Source organism: Embiotoca jacksoni, unplaced genomic scaffold (genome assembly GCF_022577435.1).
Source record: "Embiotoca jacksoni isolate LCO1_2020_lvr unplaced genomic scaffold, fEmbJac1.0.p SCAF_9, whole genome shotgun sequence".
In the NCBI taxonomy this organism is placed as follows: Eukaryota; Metazoa; Chordata; class Actinopteri; family Embiotocidae; genus Embiotoca; species Embiotoca jacksoni.
In genome coordinates, this window is record NW_027185447.1 from 6,159,777 (window position 1) to 6,174,005 (window position 14,229).

At 39.7% G+C, this 14,229-nt stretch overlaps 1 protein-coding gene and 1 pseudogene across 1 annotated transcript; one reads left to right on the forward strand and one right to left on the reverse strand.

Moving 5' to 3' along the window:
• The first annotated feature begins 212 nt into the window (after positions 1–212).
• On the forward strand, positions 213–9,710 carry LOC138193500 (protein-glutamine gamma-glutamyltransferase 2-like). The gene is made up of 15 exons (XM_069141609.1): positions 213–300; positions 686–874; positions 1,440–1,673; positions 1,921–2,039; positions 2,227–2,355; positions 3,276–3,444; positions 3,981–4,113; positions 4,263–4,366; positions 5,032–5,120; positions 5,336–5,489; positions 5,877–5,965; positions 7,207–7,390; positions 7,574–7,734; positions 8,339–8,475; positions 9,170–9,710. Exons 1-15 carry the CDS (start codon positions 291–293, stop codon positions 9,318–9,320), a joined length of 2,052 nt encoding a protein of 683 aa, XP_068997710.1. The 5' UTR covers positions 213–290; the 3' UTR covers positions 9,321–9,710.
• A 1,489-nt stretch (positions 9,711–11,199) lies between these two features.
• Positions 11,200–13,603, reverse strand: LOC138192819 (kelch-like protein 10; annotated as a pseudogene).
• Positions 13,604–14,229: the final 626 nt, after the last annotated feature.

Below are 14,229 nucleotides of genomic sequence, written 5' to 3' on the forward strand. Positions count from 1 at the left end.
ATGAGGTGCTAGTTGAGTTGTTTATCCAGCACAAGTCTTTCACAACAACTTTCAAAACCACATTTAAATTGAAGAATAAAAAGGAACTAGTGTTGTAAGTGTGTCTCCCCTGCCTGTCTAAAAATAGAATTAGTGATGTGAGGACCAGACACATGGGGGCGTCCCGATCAGGTTTCTCATGCTACAAATATCCCTCAAGGGCTGTTACACTGCGGGGACATTAACCAATAAAGCAACAGCTAAAGTCACTCTCCACACACAAGTCGAGGGACACGATCTTCACTGCAGATATGAGTGAAGGTAAGGAAAACTATTTGTTTCAAATTGTAGTACAGGTGTTAACTTGTTTATGAAGTGTAATCTTTATAAGTGAACATACAGTTTCTCTTGGTGTTTCTTCAAAGTCTACTTTGAGTGTCAGATTGAGAGCCATGAGTGAAATGTGATGAGCACCATTCTGGTGGATGACATGAGATATCTCAGATCTGGGACATTGATCTACAGCTCAAAGTTTCCTCACAGATGATAAATCACAAGAAATCATCAGCAGGACATTCTCCGCTGCAGATTCAGTGTTACTCAACTTTTAATAGAGTCATTGGGTTATGAAGTTAGTCCACAATGGTGCAAATGTTTTTTCTACTGATGTGACAAGTTGTTTTTTTGTCTTTGTATCTATGCACAGTGTTGGGCATTGAGCGCTGTGATCTGGACATTAACAGCAACCACAGCAGCCATCACACACAGCTATATGGAGCGAAGCGTCTGGTTATCAGAAGGGGACAGCCCTTCAATATCATTATACACCTGACACCAGGCAGCAACACAAACTTCAAACCGGGCCAATCCAGCTTCACTCTCATCGTTGAAACTGGTACACATCAGTGTTTTTTTATTTTGTATATGTGTGAGACAAGTAATTATTGAGACACTGTGTTTATGCATTAGCAGTTTTTTTTTTTTTTTTCACAAGAATATGGAGCTTCTCTGTAATTCAGGCGGGTGTGGAGTCTGTCTTTAGCCCCTTTCACCTCTAATCATTCAAAGGCTCCAGTCCGTCCCAATTAGTGGGCTTTATAACCGTGCCACCCTTCATTCATCCTACCTGCTCCGTGAACTCCACATCGCTCTGCAACCAGCCGCCACGGATCCGATGCCAATCTCCCCCGCCTCCCTGACCTCCTCCCATATTAATACATTCTTCTCTATCCATATTGCGTTTATTCATTCAAACGTTGTGAATCTCAGGCTCTGCCAGGTTGAGTTGTGGTCTGAGGAATAGTCTGTGACATATTTGCTCAGATTATTTTAGAGCATCACTTGTAGATTAAAAATGTAGGCCTATTTCTTTCTTTAATACAAGGTTAAACCTGGCTGAAATATTTGAGTCTCTCATCTGGATTTAGAATCACAGTTTATGTCCATTTCTGTGTCTCCAGGTCCATTACCCAGAGAAGAATCAGACACCAAGGTTTCATTCTGTCTACGTGACTCTACTTCAGAGACTGAGTGGAGTGCATCTGCTGCTAATGATCCATCTGAAAACACACTAACTGTGTCTCTCAATTCCTCTCCTGACGCCCCCATCGGGCTCTATTCCCTGAGTGTGGACCAGAAGGGCCAGAAAACCAGTTTAGGACAGTTCATCCTGCTTTTCAATCCTTGGTGCCCCAGTGAGTACAGACTATTGTCTTGAAAGTGACCTCAATGAGTTATACATGTTTTAGGTTAAACTGCTGTCAGTCAAACCTGAAAATTCTATTTCCTTTCTTGTCTTTACGTAATTTACCACTAAACCAAACTTATAAACACCTATCTACCACAGCCCTCTCTTCCAAATGATGCAAACGTGAGACATTTACTGTATGTGCTATTGCTGTAGGATGGTCTGAATGTTTTTGTGTTTTTTCTGACTAACAGGAGATGCTGTTTACATGCACAGTGAGACGAAGAGGCAGGAATATGTTTTGGCACAGCATGGACAGCTCTACAAAGGAACATATACGAGAATCAGTGGGTCACCCTGGAACTTTGGACAGGTAGGCAGTAGGTCATACGCTGTCAGTGTCAAACATTACAATGAGTTTAGTAAGTTTAAGTAAAACATAAAAATGTCTACAAATCCTTCAATAAGAAAGACTGTTTCTTTATAAACAGTTATCAAACACAAGATTTTATTAATAACATTGGTATAATAAAGTAGTTTTCTCTTCTGTTTGTGTGCAGTTTGAAGCAGGAATTTTGGATATCTGTCTGAAGATTCTGGATAACAACCCAAAATATATTTCTGATGCTGATAAGGACTGCTCTGCCCGGGGAAATCCTGTCTATGTGACCAGAGTGCTGAGTGCCATGGTAGGTCTGCTTTTGTTCACTATAGGAAGGAGGGAGAGCCCGAGGATGCTTTTAGTTTAAGATTACCGTGGTGCATCAGAAAACTCTGTCTGCTCTTTAGTATTCACTGTGTTTTATCGTTGTGCGGGCCAACCTTTGTCCTTCTTTTCAAACTCTCGCTTCTCCCCCAGAAATCTTTGTGATACAAAGCAGTATAAAAGAAAGCCAGCCTGCATGCTCACTCCAAACAAGCGGCAGAGAGCATTGTAATAACTAACAAATAAATGATGGTCTGTCGGCATGTTATTTCTGCTGCTGCATGGCAAAATAGTGAAGAGAAATCCAGAGCTATTTTTACTGGGTGTCTTCAGTTGCTGTCATTGTACAAGAAATCAGGGATATTTCCAGACAATTTGATAACCATGAAAAGATCATGCACTATATTTAGGTTATATGGTATGGAGTGTTGCGGGTGCGCTTTCAAAGCCAGCATTACAAACGTGTCATAATGGTCTATATGTACCTTTTCAACCCTATATGCTTTAATCTGTTAGCGCTGATCTGTGTCTTTTAACTTGACAAAACTTTCGTTGTTCACATTTTTTTTAAATCCAACACTGTCCTCCTTTTTAATGTCCTGCCCCTTTGAAAAAACAATCAGGGTAAAAAAATAAAATAAAAATCTCAGTATTTAAGGGAGTGTTACCTTGAACATCTTGTGAAGAAAAGCAAATAAACAAGCACATTTTGTACATACTAATTTAAAATAAATAAATTAAATAGTAAATGTCCCTTATTGATGGAATGTGAAATTATTATGAAAATATTTAGTTCAATTTAATTTTAATTAAAACTTTGATGCCTGCTCATTTCTCTGCAATGTTCACTTATGCTCCTCTTCTTCTCAGTACTATCTCTCTGCTCTCTGCCTCCGGCCACAGATCAACAGTAATGATGACAGGGGCGTGGTGGTAGGATCGTGGGAAGAGTTTTCTGGTGGGGTTCATCCAGGACTGTGGATCGGAAGCGGGGACATTCTGCGTCAGTGGGCAGAAAGTGGTCCCGTCCGCTATGGCCAGTGTTGGGTCTTTGCTGCTGTTGCATGCACAGGTTGGAGCACAGTGGGCAGTTTATATGGTCATTTCATTTGTTTTTTTAATCATTCATTTATGTATCAATTCACCCACTTGTTCAATTTTCCGATGTGTTTTAAGCTTTTGAGATTTGGTTATTTTGTTTTAGAAATATAATATTCACATGTTTTAATGTGATCTTAACAATTTTAACAGAAAAACAACAACAAGAGAATTTGTTTGTTAAATTCTATTTGACAAAAATAAAATTAGCCAACAGGCTATCACCTATCTTGAGGCATTTTAGAAACAATTTCTTTCACTACAGCACCATACAACACTGTATAATTGACCTTCCCCATTATAACTTACTGCTTCATGCCAGTTACATCCTCAAGCTGCCCTCGACTGCCAACAATCACAGCGTTTTAATCAAAACCCTAAATTTAGAATCTAATCTCATGGCTTTGTTCCTGTCTGCCCTTCATTGTTTATCTCTGATGACCGACACAATCTCAAACGTTTGCTTTATAAAGCTGGTGTGATGTAGTGTGACTGTGCGTCCTCCTTCAGTGTCCCGTGCTCTGGGCATCCCGTGTCGAGTGGTTACTAACTTTGGATCTGCTCACGACACCGACGCCAACCTGGTGATAGAAAACCTGTATGATGAAAATGGTGAAAGAATTTCTGAAGGCGACTCAATATGGTGAGTTGATAGTCTCTTTCATTACATCCTTTTTTAAATTATCACGTGATCTTTCATAAATCCCATGTCAGAGAATACAACATTGATTATTTTACAGTTTGAAGCAAAAGGGTCATGTTATAGTTTCTATATTAAAAATGTTTTTCCAGGAACTTCCATGTTTGGGTGGATAGCTGGATGACTCGTCCAGACTTGGGGCAGCGCTTTGATGGGTGGCAAACCAGTGACCCAACCCCACAGGAGAAAAGTGAAGGTGAAGACAAAGACCTGATCAGAATAAAAAAAGCACACATCAAAACTGCCTTAAAGAGCTGTTATAAGGGTTTGCGTGTGAGGGCACCAAATTTGACCATGGTGGTTAGTTTCGACTTGTGACAGTCACGGCGTTGAGGTCTCGTTCAGGCTGACTTCAAACCTGTGACAGCATATTGTGCTCGACATGTTCACATGGAGATTGTTCTCTTCTTTAAAGCTTTTCAGTTTTATTTGAACAAATTGCACCTAACACAAATAATCTGACCCCTTTGGAGGGCCCACATACAAAATGCTGTTACATTTTTTTGTTGCTAAATGTTGCTTATAGTTAGTGCTTTGGGTTTATAATCACGCTGCTATTAGTCAGGTTATTACTTTTTTAACATTGATTGATATTTCAATATAGTTTTTGTTATTTTGTTTTCTTGCTGTGTTTTGTTTTGTGTCTGTAAAGTCTTTTGGGATCATGTCACATGGTGATTTTAAGCTAATAATACAGCAGACATGAACCTGATTGAAAGTTTATAATTTGGATCATGTGACCTTTTACCTATATGTGGATTTTTTTTTTTTTTTTTGGCTGCTCCCCATTTTGTATTATTATACACTCAGCAAAAACAACCTTCTAAAAAGGGCTATTTTGTGGATGTATGATGCTGTCAGGTGTTTTCTGCTGTGGACCAGCTTCCCTGAAGGCGGTCAAGGAAGGCGAGCTAACCAGGAAATATGATGCCCCATTTATTTTTGCTGAGGTGAGGTCTTTGCTAAAATCTGTTATTGAAATGTATTGTCAAAAAGCACAACTGTGAACACAGTCCTCGTTAGAGGTATGTATATAAAAATATATTTTTCTGCTGTTGTTGTATTAACCGCTTGTTCAGACTTAAGCGCCTGTTTTCAAACTACAGTGCCTGGTGGCTGTCTTTATATTCAGTATTATTTGATGAAATTTTGTGTCTGGGGTCAGGTTAATGCAGATGTCATGGACATGGTGCGCCTGTCAAACGGACAGTTTGTCAGGTTCAATGGATCGACCAAGTCTGTTGGACGTTTTATCAGCACCAAGGCTGTGGGCTCAGATCTCAGACACGACATCACACACCAGTACAAGTATGCAGAAGGTACTGCAGAGTAACAGGTGCACAGACATACTCGACTCCAAACCACAGACTTATTCAAACATATCTAAAAATATACGAACTGGATCTTCATTTTGATTATAACGCTGTTTATTTAAAATAATTTGTGATTTTGAGTCAGTGTATTGGTATTTTTCTGGCCTTTCACCTACAGCACAGGGGATGTGCTATATAACTATGCTACTTCTGTTGTAAACACCCATGTTACATCTCACATTGCATGAATACAGACACATGACCAAGTTCCTCAGTTTAAAGATTTAGGGCTCTGTTTTCCTGAAACTATGTGCAGATGAAAAAAAACACACTGTTTTGCTCTGTCAAATCTTGTTTAAAATATTTCTTGTTTTTAATCCTGATGGTTTCCAGGCTCCGAGGACGAGAGACGTGTCTATGAGAAGGCCCAGCACCACAACAAGCTACAGAAGAGGGGAAAAGAGCCAGGACTCCATCTCAAGGTTTTTACTGTTCATACATATTCAGTTGTACCAGGGGGAGAGCAAATACTGTAAATATATATGTATCTAGTATATCTATAAACAAAAATCCAGTGGTGTTTAAAGTACCTGAAAGCCACGCTTGAGTAAAAGTACAGATATCTTACCAGAAAATAACTTTGGTAAAAGATAATGTCACCTATTAGAAAATGACTTGAGTTAAAGTCTTAAAGTAGCCGATGTTTACTTAACTTAAGTATTAAAAGGAAATTTGTGTTATTAAATGTACTTAAGTTTTAGAAGTAAAAGTAAATGCTGTAATTAAAAAATTAAAAAAAATAAAAACAAGTGTTAAAGCGACACTGTATCCCGGGCCACTGTGGCTACAAGTGAAAATCAAGATTAATCTTGTTCAGATATTATGATATTGTTGCGACTTGCTTGCATCAGACATGCCTTGGCTTGAGTGGAAATGCAATGTAGAAACTTAAGCAGGTCTTTGAGAGCACTTGGTTATGGAGCTCTCAAGCTCCAACCACTGATTCACCAGAGCTGCTTGTGGGCAGTCTGTATTATTGAGCTATCAAATTCCCTCCAATTTTATTTTGTAGTAATAAAGTATCTCAAATGTATTGGAGTAAAAATATATATTTTGTTTAGTAAAAGTGAAAGTTGACAGAAATATAAAAATTCCATTCAAGTTCAGATACTCCAAAAAAACATACTTAGGTACTGTAACCAAGTATTATTACTTTGTGACATTACACCACTGCAAAAATCACAGAAAAGGACTCAAATCGATATTTGAGCTTCAGAGAGATTACATCACCTGTGTCTAAACTACAGAACGAAAGAAGAAGGAAATGAAACAAAACAGTAATGGTGTCAAAGTCATGCAGCAGACTGTGGCCAAGTCAGAGTAAGTTAAACGGTCACAAGTTGAACATAACCAAGATGGATATGACAGGCGTGCAGTTCACAAGTGGTTTTCAAACTGGCGTGAATTCAAATATGAACCACATTCATGTTTGTATTGATTTGTTTATGCCAGAGATAAAACTATACAAAGTGAATTAGCTTTGAAATTCTTTGGACCTTACATATATTAATATAGAGCTGATATACTGATCCAAACAGAATCATGTTGTTTCAGATTGTATTTAGACGAGATGAATGAAATGTAAAATCCATTTGAATGAATTTTATTATTAGATTGACCATGAATGTCGTAAACAAAAATCACCTCATGATTCTGATTTTAGATCAAGCTCTCCGACAACATGATCGTGGGCTCAAACTTCGAGGTGTTCGCTATCCTCACCAACAACTGCATGGATGCAAGGGACTGCAACTTTCTCTTCTTAGCCACAGCGGTCGGCTACAACGGCAAACGAGGAGACAGCTGCGGATTTGCTTCAGACAAAGTGGAGGTGCTGCCTGGAGAAGGTTAGCTCTGATGTCAGTGTGAGCTGTGAATTTAATGTACTCACAAAAAAACATTAACCAATTGTTAGGGAATGCCAAAAAACTTTAGGTACCTCTTTGAAACAAGGTCTTTATCTGTCAAAACTATTTCTCAATTGGACATTGTCTTAATGATATCTTAAAGCATAAAATGTGTGTTTTCAGAAAGGCGCCTGTCCCTCAAATTGGAGTATGACAGTTATGGAGCAGCGATCACCTCCGACAGGCTGATCCATCTCTCAGCCATCACCATCGACAAGCGGGTCATAGCTTACTACAAGGCTGAGAAGACCATCGTGCTTGATGAGCCAGAACTAAATATCAAGGTAAGGATGGAGGGACAGTGAAAGAAACATGTCACATTTCAGGAGAATATATCTGAGTGAATAAATGATGTTTTGACATTCCTGGATGAAACTGAACTTGAGTAGCAAGAAATCAGTGCACATAAATTTAAGCATGAAGTACATTAATAAACTGTTTTTCACAAGGCAGCCATGTCCAGGGGCATTATGTTTTTGCAACGTCTTATTCTATGCGAACGGACGTCAACTTAGGTCAACTTCTCTGTGACATGACAATGTTCTGGAGAAAATCTTTTCTGTCCATTATTTAACATCGTAACTCGTGAACAGAAGAGCATATTTTGACTATATTTCATCTTTGGTCAGATACTGAATTGTTGACACTAATCTTGGGTGTTCACCCTCTCGAGCCTCCTTCTTGAATAACTACACTGAACCTTGAACCTTGACTCGGGTATCCACATGTACAGAAAAGTAAAGTATTTGAAAAGTTTCCACTGTTTTCTTTTTTTATTTGGTGAGTTGTAATTAAATTGTAGAGGTTTATCATGATACTTTTAAACATTTGCATTTCTATATTAACTCTTACTTTATGAAACCTGTTTTCCTAAACCTTTCTCTGCAGCTGGAGGGAGAGGCCACAGTGAACCAGTCTGTGACGGTACAGCTGACCCTGTTGAACCCTTTACCAGAACCGCTGCAGGACTGCAGCTTCACCATAGAGGGGAATAACCTCACTGACGGCAAACCCATAACAGCAAAGTATGTGTTATGCAGCAGTAACTGTTACGTAGATTTCTATACTTTCCTACTGTTTTCTACTGAGCCATTTTACTCTTGTCACCCATTCCAGTTTATCTTCTGTTTAATGGACAAGAAGATGTCTGTACTGTAATCAAATTTGATGTAGCTTTTGAGTCAAGACCAAACAAACCTCACCCAAAACCCCTCTAAACGTTTCCCTGCAGCTGTCACACTGGGATGCCTAGTTCTGTTACAAATGAAATGTTAGTTTCAGCTCTCAATATAAGCTGTTGTTCTGTTACCCAGTTGGGTGGCACGGTGGTGCAGTGGTTAGCGCTGTCACCTCACAGCAAAAAGGTTCCGGGTTCGAATCCTGTCCTGGGCCTTTCTGTGCGGAGTTTGCATGTTCTCCCTGTGCTTGCGTGGGTTCTCTCCGGGTTCTCCGGCTTCCTCCCATCATCCAAAAAAAAAACATGCACCTCAGGTCAGGTTACCTGGCGCCGCGCTAGTGGCAGCCTGCTGCAGCAGCTCCCCCCTGAGAGCCCACCTGCTGTAGTGAAGAAATTTCCCCTCGGGGATTAATAAAGTGTATAAAATCAAAAATACAGTGAGAATATCTTAAAAACAAATATCACTTTTCTGCCTGTGCTGTGTACTTACGAACAGAGATAAAACAGTTTGGCTGATGTTGCTCTTTGTATGATTCCTGCAGGATTGGAGCCGTGGGCGCCGCACAAGAAGCCAAGGCCCGTATTGAGTTCATTCCCAGCAGTTCTGGCTCCAACGTGCTCCTGGTGAACTTTGATAGTGACAAACTGAGGAACATCAGAGGCTTCATTAGTGTTGTTGTGAGAGGAGAATGAGCCAGGACAGAGTCTCATTGCACCAACAGATTTCAGTTTAATTGAATCACAGTGGCATTCAGAGCTGCTGCTAACATAGAGGCCTGAGGCTTTATATTTTTTAATCCACTTACTATTTTTATCCTCTTATTATATTCATATATACTGCACCATTACACTATCCAGAAGAGTCTGTTTTGGGAATTATATTCACAAATTTCTGCACAGTGCCTCTGTAGTAGGTCATAGTAGTACAAATAACTCAGATACAATCAGATATTGTTATGGACAGTAATTTAACCTGAACGATTAAGAAGATTGAATTCATGTACGATTTGGTAAACAAATGTTTTAAATGTGATGACAAGGACACTTTAAAAGCTGTGAATAAAGAAAATGTTTTTAAGGCTGCGCCCCTTTTTGGAAAACATTTTGTTGTAAGTACTGCAGAAAAAAAAAATCATTTGCCAAGTGAATATACAATTTTTAAAAACAGAATTTTGAGGCTTAGTTTTATTTGTGGTCTTCTGGGTGTATTTGTGAAGACTGAAAATATTCTCTCTGCAGGTGTGGAAATGGCCTGCACTATGGCAGCATATTTACATCACCAGCATGTGATCATTTTCGGCTGATTTTAGTCCTTATTGGTTAAAAATTTGTTAGTTAGGCTCAAAATATATATCAATAATGTAATGTCTAATAATAAAGCAGTCTGCACAAATAGGTGATGGCGTCAATTTTGCCATTACGTTCACGTAAACGAATTAACAATTCATTTTTACGTGTACTGATGCAGTGGTTGATCTGGGAAATAAAACTCCTGTGACGTCTCTACCCAAACGCAGACGTCGCTGTTCTCAGGTCGATGTTTGATGACAGTTGCTGCAAAAGCGACTTGAGGTGACTTGATTTTTCAGTTTCTTTGTTCCGTTTCAATTAAAGTACATGCTGCACAATATTCATAGAAACCGAAAGTAACTTCGGAAGTGAATATGAAGAAGCAGATCATACAGCTGACCAGCGGGCTCTCCAGACTGCAGAGAGGTAACATTTTCTCCGTCTGGCCGTGAAACATTGTGGTGTGAAATCTTGTGTTTGCTTGTGTTGCTGACTGAGACGTAGAAGTTTAATTTACCCACTTCAGTAGAGGGCGTGTTTATGGCTCCATATGAGGTGATTGTTCGCTTGTTGTGTGGGTTTCTTTGTGAACCACGTGGCTTAATGGTGGGTTAGACAGCTGTCAAGAGCTTCTGTTGACATGTCTGCGTGAGTATGTGCATCTGCATATATGCATATTGAGCATTGAAGGTCTTATACACTTATTGCAGCATATTTTTTTAAAATTAAATATTATTATCCACCGTCAACAGGGCCTTACTTAGTGTCTGATGATGTAAAATGGAGGTCTTAGGGAACATGGACATGAGTCCACAATGTGCACCTGTGCTCGATGGGAAAACTTGAGGAAAGATACCATGGAAATTCTTGACATATTTGGAGAAGCACATATTGGATCCTCTTTTAAACAGTGCCTTACTTCAGTCGAAACAAATCTTTGTAGGCATTTTGTATCATTTCTTCACCCTTCTCTGACATCAGTTTGATGATATTAATGACCACACTTAATCCACAATTCCTTCAGTTGCAAGATGTTTGACGATTTTCTTGCATGTACTGACCGATTGCAATAACCTGCACGCAAGATTTCAATGGAAATCTTTGCTTTTACCATTCAATAACCCTCCAGTTTCTCTTTTAGACCCATTACTTGGTCGGTTACTGGATCTTCATTCAGTTGAAATGTTCCAGTGCATAGGCACTAACTTTGAGCTCAAATTGAAAATGACAACAGCATCACAATAGTCAGGCAGAGAGAGAGAGAGAGAGAGACAGTGAAGCTTTACTTCAGTCCTCCAAGTCTCTTTTTTCTGGTGGTGATGCCGTTGAAGCCCCTGGCAACAAACAGGCAGTCATCTATTAGTGCGATGCCGAAGTTGCTGCGGTGGTGCAGCATGGAGGGCACAGCGTTCCAGGTGTTGGTTTGAGGGTTGTAGGCCTCAGCAGTGTGCAGACGGGTGGTTCCATCGAAGCCACCGACCTACATGAGAAAAAGTTCATCATGGAGATGATGCTGCTCTTTTAGATTTTTCTGGGGGGATTTTTTTTTTGTGTCTTAAGTTAAAAAGTAAAAGAAAACTGTTGACTAATGACATTTCCTGCAAATATTAGAAATGAGTATGCCCATTACAATTTCCCCAAAGCACAAGTGGACAAACACAGATTTCTTGATTGATCTGATCAACACTTCAAAGATGTTCAGTTTACTGTAATAAAAAAAAACAAAGAAAAGAAGCCAAACTTCCCATCTGAGCAGCTGGAAATTAATAATTTTAGTAATGTTTGCTTAAAAGATTACTCAGTTATTAAAGTCGTTGGTCATCATTTTTTGATCTGTCAACTAAAATATGAATGTTATTTACTAACTAGTATGTTACTGACTTCAATGGAAAAGCTTTGAAACCTCTGTTCAGACTTCCTTTTCATGCCTCTGTGTCTCACAGTGTTTCTGTGTTAGTTCAGTTTCAGCCGAGCTTAATGTGCTTACTGCAAAGACTCTGTCTGCGTAGGCGATGATTCCAATTCCACGGCGCCTGCTGTCCATGTCGGCGATCAGTGTCCACTGGTTGGTCTCTGGGTTATAACATTCAGCCGTTGACAGACATTCACTTCCATTGAAGCCACCACAAATGTACACCTGGAGGGAATGAAGGAGAGAGGATGTAAGTCATTTTGTGTTACTTTCATCAAAGACACATATTTAACGCTTAATATCTGATAATCACATATATTTGTATTTTCTAGAAGTCACACGTTTTGGCGAGAAAAAACGAGCACATTAACAAGGCAATGCTGCACAATGTGTTGCTGAATACTGAATGCATGACGATGCTTTGCATTTCTGTTTCCACTTCTTCATTTAATATATTAAATCAGTCTAGATGGACATGGATGTTCACTACAACTTGACTGGTTGCAGGCGTTAATTCTAGGTTGGGCTTAAGAAAACTAGTTTTTTGCTTTCGAAGCCGAAATGCTTCACGGTGATGATAGTCTGGTTAGGTTGAATCAGTTAATATTTTTCTTTGGGGAAAGCCCCACACACCTTGCCATGGAGGGTTGTGCAGCTGGCGTCACTCCTCTGGTCTTGCATGGACGCAATTAAAGTCCACTGGTCGGTCGTAGGCTGATAGCGCTCGGCCGATGCAAGTCGATTATGTCCATCATAGCCTCCTATGGCATATATGTGCCCATCCATCACAGTTACACTGACATAGCAGCGTCTTGAATGCATTGATGCCACCTCCTGCCAGGTGTGTGCGTCCAGGTCAAACCTGTGCATAGTGCTGAACTGCACAACACCGTCAAAGCCACCGACACAATAAACTGATCCGTTGAGGAAAGCAACACCTTGATAGGCCCGAGGAGTTTTATCAGTGTTGATGACATTGACCCAGCGGTCAGCACGGACGTCATAAGCCTCGATGGTATTGGTGGGGCTGCCCTCACTCCAGCCTCCAACAGCAGACAGGATGGCAGTGGGCAGGCGTGGGCGGGTCAAAAAGTTGCAGATTATGGACTCAGAAAACCAATTTTTTTTCTGAGGTCATTCATGGCCTCCAAGGTCTTGACGAGAATTATTTGACACTCTGCGCATGCCTTCACCACTTCGTTGTGGGTCACGTTGTCTATTACGTATTCTGGGACCATCAAAGCCAGCCTGACCTGCACAGAGACACGAGGACATACGTTGGAATTACATTTTCTAAAATGTAGTTTGAGCAATACTCAGACTCGACTGGTGTTACCAGCAGGTTTCAGCTCATTACAAATATCATATTGGCATTAGTAGTAGACAGTCCCTCCAGGATTCAGCAGAATTCTAAAATGCTTGATTTTACAGTGTATTTTCTCATAAATTGCAATGTAATTTGTAGGTCTTTTTTGCAGTAAAAATGTGGGACTTCAAAACTTTGCCATTTGAGAAAAAAAAAAAAAATTAATAGCTACAAAAAGAATAATATGTGATCACTTCCTTTGATAATAATATTTTTTGAACTTAGAAAACCATGTGACTCAAAGTTACCAAAAGTTCAGAAAAGCAAGAAATCTGTGACTAATATAGTAAATAAAGGCTCTATCTGACTACTCTATTCACAAAAACAAAGTGCTGTCTCTTCCAACTTTAAGTGTGTAAAAACTTCAAGTTGTGTAAAACGTAAACTTTTTACACATACAGGATTCATCATTCCAGTGATAAGACTAAGACCGCATTTCCCACAAGTCCCGCCACTTCTAGTTGTTCTGTTTTTTCCACTTGGCTAGCATGGAGTTTGTTTTGCTGGTGAGAGGAGGGGGAGCAGGTAGGTAAGTAGTTACTTTATTAATCCCGAAGGGGAAATTTTTTTTCACTACAGCAGCATTTATAGATACAGGAAAGCAATAAAATAACAGTAAAAAATATGAAATATAAAAATGCACAGTATATACAGTACATTTTATACATATATATATATGTGTTTAAATTTTATTTAAACAAACAAGAAACAGACAACAGTGTTATTGTTGTGTGATGGATTTTGCCAGAGGTGAGTTATTGTACAGTCTTATTGCAGTGGGCAGGAATGATCTCCTGTATCTGTCCTTGTGACAGCGGAGCTGGAGGAATCTATTGGAGAATGTGCTCCGCTGTCCCTGCAGCAGGTGGTGGAGAGGGTGGTCAGGATTATCCAATATGGATAATAGTTTGTTCAGCGTCCTCCTCTCCAACACCTTTTCCAGGCTGTCTAGTTTGCAGCCAATGATGGAGCCAGCCTTCTTAACCAGTTTGTTAAGTCTGTTGGTGTCGCCGGCTCCAATGCTGCTCCCCCAG